Source organism: Spermophilus citellus (genome assembly GCF_964194105.1).
Source record: "Spermophilus citellus genome assembly, chromosome: 5".
Taxonomy (NCBI): domain Eukaryota; kingdom Metazoa; phylum Chordata; class Mammalia; order Rodentia; family Sciuridae; genus Spermophilus; species Spermophilus citellus.
In genome coordinates this window covers 47,457,627-47,475,117 of record NC_138186.1, presented here as the reverse complement: position 1 = coordinate 47,475,117, position 17,491 = coordinate 47,457,627, and the positions used below count along the sequence as shown (strand labels likewise).

General features: G+C 46.0%; 3 protein-coding genes across 4 annotated transcripts; 2 read left to right on the top strand and 1 right to left on the bottom strand.

The window, feature by feature from the left end:
* Positions 1–92: 92 nt before the first annotated feature.
* HSPA1A (heat shock protein family A (Hsp70) member 1A) lies at positions 93–2,826 on the bottom strand. Its single transcript, XM_081294134.1, has one exon. The coding sequence runs from the start codon at positions 2,714–2,716 to the stop codon at positions 791–793; it is 1,926 nt and encodes a 641-aa protein (XP_081150260.1). The 5' UTR covers positions 2,717–2,826; the 3' UTR covers positions 93–790.
* Positions 2,827–4,044: 1,218 nt separating this feature from the next.
* On the top strand, positions 4,045–10,729 carry HSPA1L (heat shock protein family A (Hsp70) member 1 like). Of its 2 annotated transcripts, none has more exons than XM_081294132.1 (2): positions 4,045–4,180; positions 7,973–10,728. In XM_081294132.1, the coding sequence occupies exon 2, from the start codon at positions 7,986–7,988 to the stop codon at positions 9,909–9,911; it is 1,926 nt and encodes a 641-aa protein (XP_081150258.1). In that variant the 5' UTR covers positions 4,045–4,180; positions 7,973–7,985; the 3' UTR covers positions 9,912–10,728. The 2 variants fall into 2 exon arrangements, with proteins under 2 accessions (XP_081150258.1, XP_081150259.1); XM_081294133.1 differs by lacking the exon at positions 4,045–4,180 and adding an exon at positions 5,361–5,508 and having other exon boundaries at positions 7,973–10,729.
* A 520-nt stretch (positions 10,730–11,249) lies between these two features.
* On the top strand, positions 11,250–16,950 carry LSM2 (LSM2 homolog, U6 small nuclear RNA and mRNA degradation associated). Its single transcript, XM_081294231.1, has 5 exons — positions 11,250–11,484; positions 12,073–12,140; positions 16,162–16,192; positions 16,310–16,369; positions 16,467–16,950. The coding sequence occupies exons 1-5, from the start codon at positions 11,482–11,484 to the stop codon at positions 16,590–16,592; spliced, it is 288 nt and encodes a 95-aa protein (XP_081150357.1). The 5' UTR covers positions 11,250–11,481; the 3' UTR covers positions 16,593–16,950.
* The last annotated feature ends 541 nt before the right edge of the window (positions 16,951–17,491 follow it).

Sequence of the window (17,491 nt, the reverse complement as noted above, 5' to 3'; positions counted from 1 at the left end):
CCTGATTTCTGTTGCCATAAATATAGAACTGTAAGAAAACAACATATGCATATACCTTCTGACCTCAAAAAATAAGAAAAGGAAGACAGACACCAGTAAAATTATGTGTTTATTTATTTTTAAGTAACCAATAAAAAATTGGTTTGAGTTCAGTATGAGTACATAAAAAAGAAAATGGACAAAGTGACAGTATAAATTCATCTCTATATTTAAAAAACAGAGAAACATCAAGTTCAACAAAATATATAGTTTACAAACAAAAGATACAAGAAAAAGTAAAGTCTTGATGCTCAACCATCTACAATACAAACATGGCCTATGGAAGGAAGGGTCTTTAACCTTCCTCCTGAATGGAGGAGCCAGACAGAAACCCCTTGGGGACAAGAGGCCCAAAGACAACAATTCCAGGGCCAGCCAAAACCTGGCAGTTCTACTGGCGATTTCAATTTTTCATCATTTGAAAAATAAAATGAGCCTTTGTCTTCTTGCAAACACAAAAAATCATACATCGGATAAGAGTGTTGATTTATGTTAGAAAACAAGGAGAAGAGGAAAGACATCCTCACAGAGCTAACTTACATTAAACCTAAAGAACACATGGCTTACACCACAAAAATATAGTGACATTCAGCTACAGTTACCATCCAGATACAACAGTCACTTTAGAAAAAAGTCAGCAGCAGAAAACTGAAGTTGGATAATAACAGAGGGCAAACAGCAAAGCCCTGGAGTCCCAACAGTGGGTCTCAACGACAGGAAAAACATGGAGGGAGGGAAGAAGGAAAGACCTCTAATCCACCTCCTCGATGGTGGGGCCCGATCCAGAGCCCCCTTTGGGGGCCTGAGCTCCAAAGCCTCCAGCCCCGGGGCCACCCGCACCCTGGTACAGTCCACTGATGATGGGGTTACACACCTGCTCCAGCTCCTTCCTCTTGTGCTCAAATTCATCCTTCTCGGCCAGGGTGTTGGCGTCCAGCCAGGAAAGGACCTCCTGGCACTTGTCCAGCACCTTCTTCTTGTCGGCCTCGCTGATCTTGCCCTTGAGCCCCTCGTCCTCCACGGCGCTCTTCATGTTGAAGGCATAGGACTCCAGGGCGTTCTTGGCAGACACCCTCTCGCGCTGCACCTCGTCCTCGGCCTTGTACTTCTCTGCCTCCTGCACCATGCGCTCGATCTCCTCCTTGCTCAGGCGGCCCTTGTCATTGGTGATGGTGATCTTGTTGGCCTTGCCGGTGCTCTTGTCGGTGGCCGTGACGTTCAGGATGCCGTTGGCGTCGATGTCAAAGGTCACCTCGATCTGGGGCACGCCCCTGGGGGCAGGGGGGATGCCGCTCAGCTCGAAGCGCCCCAGCAGGTTGTTGTCTCGCGTCATGGCCCGCTCGCCCTCATACACCTGGATCAACACCCCGGGCTGGTTGTCCGAGTACGTGGTGAAGATCTGCGTCTGCTTGGTGGGGATGGTGGAGTTGCGCTTGATCAGGGCGGTCATCACGCCCCCGGCCGTCTCCAGCCCCAGCGACAGGGGCGCCACGTCCAGCAGCAGCAGGTCCTGCACGTTCTCTGACTTGTCCCCCATCAGGATGGCGGCCTGCACCGCCGCCCCGTAGGCCACCGCCTCATCAGGGTTGATGCTCTTATTGAGGTCGCGGCCGTTGAAGAAGTCTTGCAGCAGCTTCTGCACCTTGGGGATGCGGGTGGAGCCGCCCACCAGCACCAGGTCGTGGATCTGCGCCTTGTCCAGCTTGGCGTCGCGCAGGGCCTTCTCCACCGGCTCCAGGGTGCCACGGAACAGGTCGGAGCACAGCTCCTCGAACCTCGCCCTGGTGATGGACGTGTAGAAGTCGATGCCCTCGAACAGGGAGTCGATCTCCAGGCTGGCCTGCGTGCTGGACGACAGGGTCCTCTTGGCCCTCTCGCAGGCGGTGCGCAGCCGCCTCACAGCTCGCTTGTTCTGGCTGATGTCCTTCTTGTGTTTCCTCTTGAACTCCTCCACGAAGTGGTTCACCAGCCGGTTGTCGAAGTCCTCCCCGCCCAGGTGCGTGTCGCCGGCAGTGGCCTTCACCTCGAAGATGCCGTCGTCGATCGTCAGGATGGACACGTCGAAGGTGCCCCCGCCCAGGTCAAAGATGAGCACGTTGCGCTCCCCCTTGCCGGTGCGGTCCAGGCCGTAGGCGATGGCGGCCGCCGTGGGCTCGTTGATGATCCTCAGCACGTTGAGCCCGGCGATCACGCCCGCGTCCTTGGTGGCCTGGCGCTGCGAGTCGTTGAAGTAGGCCGGCACGGTGATCACCGCGTTGGTCACAGGGTAGCCCAGGTACGCCTCGGCGATCTCCTTCATCTTGGTCAGCACCATGGAAGAGATCTCCTCCGGGTAGAACGCTTTGCTCTCGCCCTTGTAGCTCACCTGCACCTTGGGCTTGTCGCCGTCGTTGATCACCTGGAAGGGCCAGTGCTTCATGTCCGACTGCACCACCGGGTCGCCGAACTTGCGGCCGATCAGCCGCTTCGCGTCGAACACCGTGTTCTGCGGGTTCAGCGCCACCTGGTTCTTGGCCGCATCGCCGATGAGCCGCTCGGTGTCCGTGAAGGCCACGTAGCTGGGGGTGGTGCGGTTGCCCTGGTCGTTGGCGATGATCTCCACCTTGCCGTGCTGGAACACCCCCACGCAAGAGTAGGTGGTGCCCAGGTCGATGCCGATCGCCGTGGCTTTGGCCATGTCGGTGCCCCGCTCTCTGGGATCTAAGCTGAGCTTCTGGCTGCGGTGGGGGGACGCGACCCGCGAAGAAAAGCTCGGTCCTGGATGAAAGTCGAAAGCCGATTGCTCGGGTGTGAGCTCACGGAAAGCTGAAAAGCCGCCTGTGCCAGCTGCTGCTGAGGCTCGCCGTTCCTCAGCCTGCCGCCCGCTGGGGCTTTATATGTTGCCATGGAGCCCCGCCTGCTCCCTCCTTGGCCAATCGCTGTGCCAGATGAGGCTGTCGGGACCGGAATGTTCCAGGGGTTTCTCCTGGCGTTCTGCCCCTGTCCTCCCAGGACCAATCAGAGGCGAGGGTGCCGCCCCTCCCCAGAACTCTCCAGACGCTTCTGGGGTTCACTGGAGGGGATCGGGAGCCCGGAGGGGAGGGCGAGTGCGGAGGGAAGAGGGAGGTTGTTGTCGCCTCCGTTTCCATGGCTTTGCTGGTGGCCAACCCCTTAGTGTGAAATGACCGCAAGGGCCAGCTTTAGGCTTGGGTTGTAGGGCGGTGAGTCGCTGGTGGGTATCAGACGAGTTCTGGGTGTTTAAGGAAGGAATAAAGCCTGTCAGCGGGACACAGAAATTCGCAGAGGTTTGGGGGAGGGGGGGTAATGGTGGACGGAAAGGACTGATTGGGCCAGATCGCCTGTGCTGCCTGAGGAATGTTTGTCCTCCCGGGTCCTTGTTCCCATCTTGGGTTTAAAATGGAAAGGAAATGCTGTAATAGAGCTTTTACCTTTAAAAAATAAAAAAATAAAAACATTTATTTTTTAGTTATAGGTGGACACAATATCTGTCTTATTTTATGTGGTGCTGAGGTTCCAACCCGGTACCTCACGCATGGTGGGCGAGCCCTCTACCTCTGAGCCACAACTTCAACCCCCCCCCCCCCCAAGCTTTTACTTTTTACATAATTTTTTAACTACATGAATGAAATATCCTCGAGTTGGGCGGGAAGCTTTAGGTTTTGAAAAGAAAAGCAATTGTGTAAACAAGCAGTGTTAGAATTAAGGTCCCCATCAGTTGGATCAGCTGTGCCTTCGTATTGCCGGCAGCTGCCCTCCTTTGAGGGGGAAGATCAGCTTTAGGCTTGTCGTTGTAGAACTGTTGACTAATTGTATGGACTTCTTGGCTGTCGCAATCTGAAGAGTTTAGGTGGTGGAGATGAGTTGTTGGTGGGGACTTGTATGTTGACACAGCCAGGTTTGGAGGGCGTGTCTGATGACGCTGCCCTTTCCAGTAGCGTTACAATGGCGATGCTGCCTCTGACCTCATGGGCTAGTTTAGGAATCTGGGTAACTGCACCGAGCTGGCTCAAAGTTACAGGGCAGGGCGGGGTGGGGGGTGGGGGGACGCCGGCTGATCAAGTTGCATATTAAGGGAGCTCCCACTTGGAGGGACTCCACATCCGGACATTTCCAAACTGGAGCGTAGGCGGCGAGACAGCAGGTGATCCTGGAGGGCTCTGGTTGGAAAGTGGTAGGGATGTGTAAGGCCAGTGGATCCTTGTTTGACAAAAGTGTTGGAAAGTCTCAGTAAGACTGAGGCGTGGGGGCGTTGTCAGACAAGGGAAAGAGGATCTCTTCAGGAACGCTAGAGTAACGGATCGGCGAGAGCTGGTAGAAAAAGGTTTGGATGTGCTCTAGAAGAGTGGGGCGGGGTGGAGGGTGGCAGTGATGGAAGTAAGACTCCAAGCCCTTTCTGGTTATGCTATTGGCTCCAGAAAACAGGGGTTATATTTCGAGAGAAGGATAAAGAAATTGCCTGGATCTCCCTCGCTTCTCTGAGAAATCTTATAAAGGCTTTATTGGGTTCCAAGCAGCCATCTTCAGGGTGTCCCAAGTCACTCTCCATGAATTTCTAATAGAGCAAGGAAAGTAGTAAATTCCAAGAATGGTGGTTAATGTGCTGAGTCCAGCACATTAATTAATAGGAGAACAGGAGACAGGTGTGATCCCAATAAAATGATCTCAGACACAGGAAAAAGACAATTGAATCAGATCCTGTGAAAAACTGAGAATATACACCCACTTCCCTCTCAGCTCTTTTGAGTAGCTTCTCAGCTACTTTTTTCCTACCATGTCCAATAAGCTCTTTTATCTTGAAAACAAGACATCAATATATTGGTATACCTACTTTCATAACAGTGTTATTCACAATAATTGAAAGGTGTAAGCAATGAAAGTATCCATGTATGTAGCAACGCATGGGTAAATAAAAGATGGTATATACACCTAATAGATATTATTCAGCCTTAGAAAAGAAGGAAATTTTGAAATGTAGCACATAACAGATGAAGATGACCTGCAAAATTTTTTTTTAAAGAGAGAGAGAGGTAGAGAATTTTAATATTTATTTATTTATTTTTAGTTATCGGCGGGCACAACATCTTTGTTTGTATGTGGTGCTGAGGATCGAACCTGGGCCTCATGCATTCCAGGCGAGCGCGCCACCGCTTGAGCCACATCCCCAGCCCTGACCTGCAAAATTAAACAAGCCAAACCACTAAAGGATAAATGCTGTATAATTCCACTTAGGAAGTATTAAAAGTAGTCAAAATTCAGACAGAAGAATAGGGATTGTTAGAAGGGGGTGGGGTGGGGTCTGGTGTGGAAAGGAAGCTGTTTAATGAGTGTAGAGTTTCAGTTTTGCAAGATTATAGAGTTCTGAAGATTGGTTGGACACCACTGCGATTACACTTACTAGTGAACACATGCCTGTAATCCCAGTGGCTGGGCTCTGGAGGCTAGGCAGGACCAAAGCCAGCCTCAGCAAAGGTGAGGCACTAAGTAACTCAGTGAGAACCCTGTTTCTAAATAAAATACAAAATAGGGCTGGGGATGTGGTTCAGTGGTTGTATTCCCTTGAATTCAATCCCTCAGTACCAAAAAAAAAAACAAAACAAAACAAAAAAAACCTTACTAGTGAATGCTACCCTTAAAAATTGTGAAGATGAGCCAGGCACAGTGGTACACATCTGTAATCCCAGCAGATAGGGAGGCTGAGGAAGGAGGATCTCGAGTTCAAAGCCAGCCTCAGCAACTTAGCAATGCCCTAAGCAGCTCAGCAAAACCCTGTCTCTAAATAAAATATAAAAAAAGGCTGGGAATGTGGCTCAGTGGTTAAGTGCCCCGGGTTCAATCCCTGGTACCAGGAAAAAAAAAAAAAGATGCTATGTTTTATGTATATTTTACCCCCCAAATTAAAAAATACACCACTCTGCCTCAGAAACTTCCACCTCCACACACTCTCACCACTATCACCACTGCCACCTGCTTTTGTGTCCTCTGCCACTTCTGCACAACCTGGGCCCTCATTTGGAGAAGAAATCATATACCCATGGTTGAGGGAAGTAGGGCAGACCCCTCTCCAGCCTTCAGCAACAGTGAGGGCCACCTTCAGGTATGGGGGTTACATGAACCAGCCTGGCCTCACTGCCTACTGGTGACCCAGTAGGGTTTCATGGCTGTCCTCATGTAGCAGCCCAAGAACTGGGATCATCTTCTTCTTCTTTTTTTTTTTTTTTTTTGGTACTGGGGATTGAACTCAGGGGTATTCCACCACCGAGCTACATCCGCAGCCCTGGTTTGCATTTTATTTAGAGACAGGGTCTCACTGGGTTGAGGTTGCTGAGGCTGGCTTTGAACTTTCAATCTGATTTGAACTCCTGCCTCAGCCTCCTGAGCCACTGGGATTACAGGCATGTGCCACAATGCCCAGCCCTCCAAGAACCGGGGTCTTATGGACAGCTTCCCCAGAATTACCTGATAGGACTCTAAATTATCTTAACAAAAACCTGAGGCATAGGGCTGGGGTTGTGGCTCAGTGGTAGAGTGCTTGCCTAGCATGTGTGAGGCACTGAGTTTGATTCTCCGCACCAATATATTGTGTCCATCTACAACTAAAAATACTTAAAAAAAACTGAAGCATAAAGTGTATAATTTAGTGTCAACACAACTGGATAGGCAGGACTGGAATCCTACAATGAACCAGTTTTGAAATTGCCTGAAGCAGAATGTGGTTCATTTAGGGATGTTAGAAGCAAGAATTGAGAAGACTGTTTCTCAGGTGATGGATCCAAAATTAAACTGTATCTTCAGGCCACAGATAGAAGGAACAATTCATGGGTTCCCCATGGTTCAGCAAAAGAAGCTGTGCCAGCATCCCATTCAGAACCTGAAAGCAAGGACCATGGCAGGATGATTCCTAAGAATATGCCTGACACCTTTTGAAAGCTACATTTAATTGATGATGATAAAATGGATTCCTGTTAACATATGATATAGCTTCAAAATGAATATAGGCCAAGATCATCACTGATTTCAAGATTGCAACCTTGTCTGATGGACAGTGTTCAGATTGAATAAGGAACAAATTTGGCAGTAGGAAGGTGGTTAACTGTGCATGTCCCCTGTGTTGTTTTGCCAGTTGACTAGTTTTTTATTGTTGTTTTGTTTTGGTAATGGGGATTAAACCTATAGACATTTAACCACTGAGTCATATCCCTAGTCCTTTTTATTTTATATTTTTGGGTACCAGGGATTGAACTCAGGTACACTCAGCCACTGAGCCACATCTCCAGCCCTATTTTATATTTTAGTTAGAGACAGGGTCTCACTGAATTACTTAGTGCCTTGCTTTTGCTTTGAACTCTTGATCTTCCTGCCTCAGCCTCCAGAGCTGAGCTGTGGGGATTACAGGCATGCACCACAACACCCAACTCCTTTTTATTTTTTTGAGACAGGGTCTCACAAAATTACTGAAGCTGGTCTTGAACTTGTAGTCCTCCTGTCTCAGCTGGACTAGAGATGTGTGCCACCATGCCCAGCAGTTTCTAATTGGTTTTTCTTTCTTTTTTAAAAATATTTTTTCTTAATTGTAGATGGACATAATACATTTATTTATTTGTTTGTTTGTTTATTTATATGGTACCAGGGATTGAACCCAGTGCCTCACACATGCTAGGGGCAAGCACTCTACCACTGAGCCACAAACCTGGCCCTTTAGTTGGTTTTCTTTCCCCTGTAAGAAGTGACAAAACATGAAACCCTAGAAATGTGTGTTATGAAGAAAAACATTTTGCAGGCTGTGTCCAGGGCTTCTATCTGTATTTCAAGGGCTCATGAGTCTTGGCTAGGTTTATTCTCATAGTTGTGTTTTTTTAGAAAACTGAATGATCATTTGTTACTCTAAATAAATAAATAGAACTCTGCCAAAACAGTATCTCATTCTCTTCCACAGGCCTCGGAAAACCATGGCTGCTGCTAAGGGAACAGCCATAGGCATCGACTTGGGTACCACCTATTCTTGTGTAGGGGTGTTCCAGCACGGCAAGGTGGAGATCATTGCCAATGACCAGGGCAACCGCACCACCCCCAGCTATGTGGCCTTCACGGATACAGAACGGCTTATTGGGGATGCAGCCAAAAACCAGGTAGCCATGAATCCTCAGAACACTGTCTTTGATGCCAAACGTCTGATTGGCAGGAAATTTAATGATCCTGTTGTGCAGTCAGATATGAAACTTTGGCCTTTTCAAGTGATCAATGAAGGAGGTAAGCCCAAGGTGCTTGTGTCCTATAAAGGGGAGAAAAAAGCTTTCTACCCTGAAGAAATTTCTTCAATGGTATTGACTAAGATGAAGGAAACTGCAGAGGCTTTTTTAGGCCACCTGATCACCAATGCTGTGATCACTGTACCAGCCTATTTCAATGACTCTCAACGCCAGGCCACCAAGGATGCAGGTGTGATTGCAGGACTCAATGTGCTAAGAATCATCAATGAACCCACAGCTGCTGCCATTGCGTATGGCTTAGATAAGGCAGGTCAGGGAGAGCGACATGTACTCATCTTTGATTTGGGTGGAGGCACATTTGATGTGTCCATCCTGACCATAGATGATGGGATTTTTGAAGTAAAGGCTACAGCTGGGGACACCCACCTAGGTGGAGAGGACTTCGACAACAGGCTTGTGAACCACTTTGTAGAGGAGTTCAAAAGGAAACACAAGAAAGACATCAGCCAGAACAAGCGAGCCGTGAGGCGTTTGCGTACCGCCTGTGAGCGAGCCAAGAGGACCCTATCATCCAGCACCCAAGCCAATCTGGAAATTGATTCACTTTATGAAGGCATTGACTTCTACACATCTATCACCAGAGCCCGGTTTGAAGAGCTGTGTGCAGACCTGTTTAGGGGTACCCTGGAACCTGTGGAAAAAGCTCTTCGAGATGCCAAGATGGATAAGGCTAAAATCCATGACATTGTTTTAGTAGGGGGCTCCACTCGCATCCCTAAGGTGCAGAAACTGCTTCAGGACTATTTTAATGGACGTGATCTCAACAAGAGCATCAATCCTGATGAGGCAGTAGCCTATGGGGCTGCAGTACAGGCAGCCATTTTGATGGGTGACAAATCTGAAAAGGTACAGGATCTGCTTTTGTTGGATGTGGCCCCTCTGTCTCTAGGGTTAGAGACAGCTGGGGGTGTGATGACTGTGCTGATTAAACGTAATTCCACCATCCCCACTAAGCAGACACAGATCTTCACCACATATTCAGATAACCAACCTGGGGTGCTGATCCAGGTATATGAGGGTGAACGGGCTATGACACGTGACAACAACCTACTGGGGCGCTTTGACCTGACTGGAATACCTCCTGCACCCAGGGGAGTTCCTCAGATTGAGGTGACCTTTGACATTGATGCCAATGGAATTCTTAATGTCACAGCCATGGACAAGAGCACGGGCAAGGCCAATAAGATCACCATCACCAATGACAAGGGCCGCCTGAGCAAGGAGGAGATCGAGCGCATGGTTTTGGATGCAGAGAAATATAAAGCTGAAGATGAGATGCAGAGGGAGAAAATTGCTGCCAAAAATGCTCTAGAATCCTATGCTTTTAACATGAAGAGTGCTGTGAGTGATGAAGGTTTGAAGGACAAGATTAGTGAATCTGATAAAAAGAAAATTTTGAGTAAATGCAATGAAGTCCTTTCCTGGTTGGAGGCCAATCAACTCGCTGAGAAAGATGAGTATGATCATAAGAGAAAGGAATTGGAGCAGGTGTGTAACCCCATCATCACAAAGCTCTACCAGGGAGGATGCACTGGGCCTACCTGTGGAACCGGATATACACCTGGAAGGCCTGCCACTGGCCCTACCATTGAAGAAGTAGATTAATCTTTTCTGGAACGGGAGGGCTCTAGGGTGCCTATAGGTGAATTTTATTCTCTTCATTTTCAAACACCAATTATGATTCTTGACTGGAACTGAACCTAAGTTAACATTACTTTGGGATTCTAATGGAGGCATCTCATTCATCATCTTTTCATACTCTGTCTTGTCTGTAACTCTGAAATGGACTATTAGGAAAACTGGCCCCTCTTTGAACCATTTGATGGATATGATTATCTGTTATTTATTTCCAGCCACCCCAGCTTTCTCCTTCCTGTGTGGATGATTGTCAGTAAATTTGTTCCCAAAGGAAATTACTTCTGGTATCTTTAGGCTATGAGTATAACTTGAAAAGCAAAGAACAGGAGAGTTCATAGAGAACATATGTTCTCTGATTGTGAGCTCACTGTGAACGATTAAACTGGTAAGGGCAAAGTATTTGGATTTTCATGAGCTCATTGTTTCAAACAAAAAATATGTTTCAATCCTCAGGTACCTTTAGCTTAAATGGAGCAGTTGTTTACTATGGTTACTTCTCATAACCAGTTACATGCAGGTTTAGGATTCAGCTGGGGGTGAGGGTGCAAACCCTGTTTGATGTCCCCATTCATTATAGGTGGGGTCCAGGAGATCCAGTATTTGTGGCTGGGCTCAACTCACAGAATCCATTATGTCCTTTACATGCAGAAACGATTTCAACAAACTCCTGACAAATTTACATTTATGCAAGATGAGAAATGGAAAATTTATAGTCTTATTCCATGAAAAAATATTATCAGCTATCATATTACATATTTAATTGCATTTGTGTCTGGAAGTGAAACATTACAGTGGATTATTGCCACCCTGGAGCCACAGTCTGTTTAATTCTAATCCTTTATAGAACAGCCCTTGGCAAAAGTATGTACATATGGAGACTGAGGCTAGGGGTGTAAGCCAGTGTAGAGCACAAGCTTAGCACACCTATGGCCCTGGATTCAATCCCCAGCACCTAAAACAAACAAAAAGAACAAAAGAATAAAAACCAGTAACTAGGACTAGGAGAAATCTATTTACTGGGAACTTTTTTTTGATAAAAAGACTCCCCTGATCTTGGGGGAATCATTTTAAATTTCACTTAGCACAAAGCGATGAATTTTTTAAAACATCCTAACAATTCTCAATAGAAAGTGTGTTTAGGGTTTGCGCAAATAACGCTGTTTCCCGCAAAAGTGACAGGAAAAAAAAAAAAAACCTTGGAAGACAGCAGCCAAACATTCCTAACCCCCGGCGGCCGCTTTGCCTGCGCCTGCGCAGTAGGTGCTGACTCGCCCTGGGAGGAAGTCGGAAGAGAGGAAGCCCCGCCTCTTTCCTGGCTTCCAGTCCGGCTGGGCTATACCTTACCCTCTCCCCTCCGAGCCACGAGAGCCCCGCGCTCTCTTGGTCTACTCCAAGCTTTCGCAGCGCTTCCCTTGCGCCTGCGTGAATCCGCCCCGCCCCACGCGCGGACTCGCGCTCTGGTTCTGGCCCGGCCTCCGGCCCGCGGCACCCGGCCCTTTCCTTCTCAGTACGGCCGGCAGCGCGCGGCGCCGGCACCATGGTGGGTACCGTGACGTCACAAGGGAGCGCCTGCGGGGGGCGCGGGTGTTTAGGACAGTTGGGCGCGGGATGGGACTTTAGTATTTGTCCCTCTGGGCTGGAATTAGGCCCCGGAGCTTTTCCCTCCATCCTTAGTTCGTGTGCCTCAAGTTCTCGGAGGAGACTTCTGGGAGCAAATGGTTTTTTTTTTCCTATGAGAGAAAAATCCCAACGAATCCCAGCGAAAGTTGGCGGGGACAACCTCAAGGAGCACTTTCCCGCCGGAGATAAAACTTCGGGACAGTGCCAGTGGTATACCTTTTGCAGTTTACCGAAAGGAGTGGGTAGGGACCTCAGAACAGGCTGAGCGGGCCCGAGAACCGAAGGATTCAGAGCAGTGTGTCTGGGGCTTTAGATAAGGGACTCATTGAGGTGTGTAGAATTATTTGGGATCTAGCCTCTCACCCCTTTCAACCGAGTATTTGAATTTTTGAAAACTGCCAAAGATGCAATGGGGCCACTAATACCTGTATTTGAAAATACTGGCAGGGGACACTCCTCCCTATCATGTCCCTTCCAATATGATGGTTTTGCCCCTCTTGCCCGATAGCTCTTCTACTCCTTTTTCAAGTCCCTTGTGGGCAAGGATGTGGTCGTGGAACTCAAGAATGATCTGAGGTAGGTACCTGTTTCAACGAATCTGTGTAGGGTGGGTGTGCTTCGGGTGTGGAACATACATGAAAATATGAGGGCTGGGCAAGATGGGAAAGATGTCGAAGAAATGAATGACTTGTGTCTTAAGCTTAAAGACTAGCTGGGGAAACCGCGGGCGCATGCCTGTAATCCCAGCTGCTCAGGAGGCTGAGGCAGGAGGATCGCTAGTTCAAAGCCAGCCTCACAAAACAGGAGGCGCTAGGCAACTCAGTGAAATCCTGTCTCTAACCAAAATACAAAATACGGCTGAGGATGTGGCTCAGTGTTGAGTGCCCTTGAGTTCAATCCATGAGACAAAAAAAAAAAAAAAAATAGCTGGGGAGTTGTATGATGTATTGGAAAATATAAAGAAATATCTAGTTCTTATTAAAGATGTGAAACAGGGTTGGGGCTGTAGCTCAGTGACAGAGCCCTTCCCTAGCATGTGTGAGGTACTGGGTTCAATCCTTAGCACCACATAAAAATAAACCAATTAAACAAAGACATTCTGTCCATTTGCAACTACCAAAACAAATAAATAAATAAAAAGTGTGAGACAGGTCAGAGAATGGAGGTCTCTGAGGTCTCTACATTTTTTTCCAAAAGCAACAGACTTTTTTTTTCCTTATTATTAACTTAAATACTCTTTTGTTTCAACTTCCAGAAATCTGAGAATCAGTTACATAAATAATGTATAAATATGTCTTGACAACTTAATAAGACCCAGTCTCTAAAATAAAGGGCTGAGGATGTAGCTCAGTGGAAAGCTCTTGACTAGCACTTGTGGGATCCTGGGTTCAATACCCCAGTAACACAAAGAAAGGGGAACAAAGGGAGTTAGTTAAATTGTGGTATTTCCATATCATATACCTTAAGAATGAGATGAGAAGGCCAGACACAATTAAGGTTGAGGCAGGAGGATTGCAAGTTCAAAGCCAGCCTCAGCAATTTATCGAGGCCCTGTCTCAAAATATTAAAAGGGCTGGGGATGTGACTCAGAGGTTAAGTGTCCCTGGGTTTAATCCCTGGTAACCAAAAATAAATAAATAAATAAAAAGAAGAATGAAATTATAAGGAAAGCACTTGCATGTGGCATGATCACCCTTATGTTAAAGAAAATATAATTGATAATCAGAGATCAACACAGTTCCTTTTGTCTATATACTGCTTTTGCATCCCCTACCCTCTTCTATTATTATCTCCTGATTATCTTTCAGGACTTGGATTAAATACTGTGTCTTTGGAAAGATTTTTCCTGGTTATTCTAGTCACATTAGAACCCTGTAGCACAGAGTATTTTCTTAGTGGATGTGACTCAAATTTTGATTTCATAGAAGTATGTTTTCTGTTTATAGCCTGTTCTTACAGGGCCAGGACCATGTTTAAGCTCACCCCTGTGTACCTAATGCCTAGCTTAGGCCAGGTATACAAGTGCTTAAAGAAAAATAGCTAAAATTTGAAGACCTCCTGTCCACTAAGGACTGCTCTGAATACTTGACGTTCATTAATTCATTTAATCTCACAACACCCCTGTGCATACACCATTGTTGCTGTTTTACACATAAAGAAACAAGTTTAGATATGCTAAGAAATTTTGAAGTATCAAAACTAGTGAGTGACACAACCAATACCAAAATCCAATTATATCTATTTTTTCTCCCTTATTGTGGATTAAACCCAAGGCCTTCCTTGTGCATGCTAGGCAAATGCTCTACTACTGAGCTCCATCCGTGGCACTTTTTTTGGTTGGAAAACTGGGGATTGAACCCAGGGTTTCATTACCACTGCACCCTCAGCCCTTTTCTTTTGTAGTATTTTTAAAATTTTGAGACAGGGTCTCTTTGAGTGGCTGAGACTGCCTTGAACTTGGGATCCTCTTCCCTCTGGCCTCTCAGGTCACTGGGATTATAGGTGAGTGCCATTGTGTTTGGCTGCAACACTTTATTTATTTATTTTTGGTGCTGGATATTGAACCCAGGGCCTTATGCATGTGAGGAGGTACTCTACCAACTGAGCTATATCCCCAGCCCTAAAACAAATTATTTTGAGAGCTGGGAATATAACTTGGTGGTAGAGCCCTTGCCTTGGTTCAATCCTCAACATCATGAAAAAAAAATTTTTTTTTTTCCAGTTTTGAGATGGGGTCTTGCTAAGTTACCATGGCTAGACATGGATTTGTGATTCTCCTGCCTCAGCCTCTCAGGTAGCCTGGATGCAGGCAAGCACCACCATACCTGGCTAAAAATCTGCCATGTGTTACAGTCACTTTGCTTAAGTTTTTATTTTTTAATGCCAGAAAAATTAGGAAGGACAATTAAAGAGCAGTTATTCTTAGAAAAATTATTAACCTGTAGCTTACCATATGCACTTTCAACTACTTCATCCTGTGTTTTCTCTTTTGTTTCAGGCTCATGAAACCTTTAAATACACATGAGTGTTTCAGAATCACAATTCTTAAGACACTTAAAATCTTGTGATGACATGTAGTACAGTTATGGTCAGGGTGGCCAGGTGGAAGGCTGACCTGGATTGAATTGCAAAGTAATAAAACTTTGGTTTGTAGAAGTCAAACTAGAAATGGAATTAAAAAACTGTTCAAGTCAGCATAAAAATAGGGATTCATGGGATGTAAAGAAGTGAGACTAATAAGATTTGAAGTTGTAAGACTTAAATATCGATGAAGTCATTGATAGGTATAAAAGAAGTTGGGAGGTAGGTAATGTGTATGGCACTGCTTTTTTTTTTTTTTTTTTTTTTTTTTGTGGTTCTAGGGATTGAACTCAGGGCTTTGCAGATGTCAGGCTCAGTGATCTCCCACTGAGCTACATCCCCTCCAGCCCAGTACTGATTTTTTAAAAATATTTTTATAGTCAATGACCTTTATTTTATTTATTTATATGTGGTGCTGAGAATTGAACTCAGTGCCTCACACATGCTAGGCAAGCACTCTGCCATTGAGCTACAACCCCAGCCCCAATATTGATGTTTTGATAACATTCCTCATTAACCTTTCAGGGGGCTTGAGGATTGGAGAAGGGAGAGGTCATGGCTTGTGCCTGCATCAATAATAATACCTTTACTACATATGAGGCTCAGATTCCAACACAAAAAATATGGGCTGGGGGTGTGGCTTGGTGAGTGCTTGCCTAACTTGCTCAAGGCTGTATGTTTTATCCCCAGCGCTGTGTTGGTTAAAGAAGAGGAAACACCTACAAAGTGTGTGTGTGATGTGTTAAATAATTTTTTCCTAAGAATAACTGCTCTTTAATTGCCTTTCTAAAAATGAAAAAAAAAAAAAAGGCTCTAGGGCAATATATGTTTAAAAACAGCTGATGGGCTGGGCAGAGTGGTACATACCTGTAATTCCAGCTTTCTCTGATAGGAGGGTAGCAAGTTCCAGGTCAGCCTGGGCAACTTAGTGAGAGCTGTCTCTTTAAAAGGGTTGAGAATGTATAGTTTGATGGCAAAATGACTCTGGGCTCAGTCCCCAGTACTGGCAGGACATACAGGGGGACCCTAGCTAATGGTTCTGGGTATCAGACAGACTTGGACTAATGTCTGTTTGTTTGTACTAAACTTGGGCAAGTTACATATCTGAGTCCCTGGATGGTGATAGCTATCTAGGAAAGATAGCTGTAAAGATTATTAAATATAGTTCTATCCCATAATTACTGTTTAATGGTAGCTATTAAGAATGGGTTGGGGGGCTGGGGATATAGCTCAATTGGTAGAGTGCTTGCCTTGCATGTACAAGTCCATGGGTTCAATCCCAGCACCACACACATACAAAGAATGGGTTGGTTTAGGGAAAGAAGATGTGGGGTCTAAAATAAATCATTCTGGCAGCTCTATCTTTACCATACCAGGGCTTAGGAATGCCCTTTTTGTTCTGCCTTTCTGGCTTAAGGCCTTGACCTTAGCGATGTTGGCATGCTATCTCTGAAATTACCTCTATGTTGACTTCAGTATAAATTAATTTAGTTCTTTCCCTCTTTGTCCTTGACAGCATCTGTGGAACCCTCCATTCTGTGGATCAGGTGAGAAATAGCAAGGCTCAGAATTTGTTCTTGGGAAGTGAGAGGAAAAACTAAGGGTTGGGTACTTACAACTTGTCAATCCTAGGGTTAATAATGATGTTCATCTTCCTTTATTAGTATCTCAACATCAAACTAACTGACATCAGTGTTACAGACCCTGAGAAATATCCTCACATGGTGAGTTTGGGGTTGGAAAAGAGGAAATACCTCCAAAGCAAAGGTCTTTGGGTGTTTAGAGGCATTTTTAAGGGTGTTTTTACGTGTCTTTGTTTAGTTATCAGTGAAGAACTGCTTTATCCGGGGCTCAGTGGTCCGTTATGTGCAGTTGCCAGCAGACGAAGTGGATACACAGTTGCTACAGGATGCAGCAAGGAAGGAAGCCCTGCAGCAGAAGCAGTGATTGCCACTGTTCCTTTTCCTCTGCCTTTTCTATTGGTTACCCCATAACCTTATGTCTCCCCAATACTTGAGGTGTTTTTGTTTTTTTTTTTTTTTAAGTGATGGCTTTTTTTTTTTCTAAAGGGATTTAGACGATGAGAGGAATAATAGCAAAGAGCAGCTATCCTCTGTTGAGAAGGGAAAGATAAATAGGTTGGGGAACTGCAAAGCCTTTCCTGTCCCCAGCACTTGTCTTTCCATTCATTCCCTGGAGATAGTGGGAGAATTTCTTAACACTCACCAGGGCAGCCTGTGATTCATTTTGGGGATGGAAGAAATCTGTCCCGCATCGGGAATAAAATTTATGATGCAAATTTGAATTCTGGTTCTGTGGTGTGTTTTGGGCAGGAAGCTGGGGGTGGAGGCGCGGCCGGTAGGAAAGATGTTGAATTTATCCAAGCCCTGGTACTCTCCATTCCCCCAGCCAAGAAACCAACACAGGTTCTTCAGCCAGACTACACCATGTCTCCTGAACATGCCCCTACCTACATGTTTTCCCTTTTGTTTTTCTCCAAACACAACAGGAGTGCTTGCTGCCCTTCATCTCTGTGTCCCTCCATTAATGTGACACGAAAATGCTTTTGATATTGCCAGATTTATTAATATAGCTATTCATGTGGTCTGATTTGTATTGTAAGCACAAATGACAGGTGGGAGGACAGAAGCAGACCTCAGGGATCAGCAGCCTAGTCAATGGGTAGAACAATGTAGGTGGCTCCTTTCCCTCCTGGGGGTGGGGGGGAATGGTGGTGGGCTAAAGCAAATATCTGGATTTTATAGGCCTCATCTTAGGGTGGGACAGGAGAGTAGTTCCTCTGCAGTTCATTGTATGGGGGTCAGCTGATCCATTAGGGTGGTACT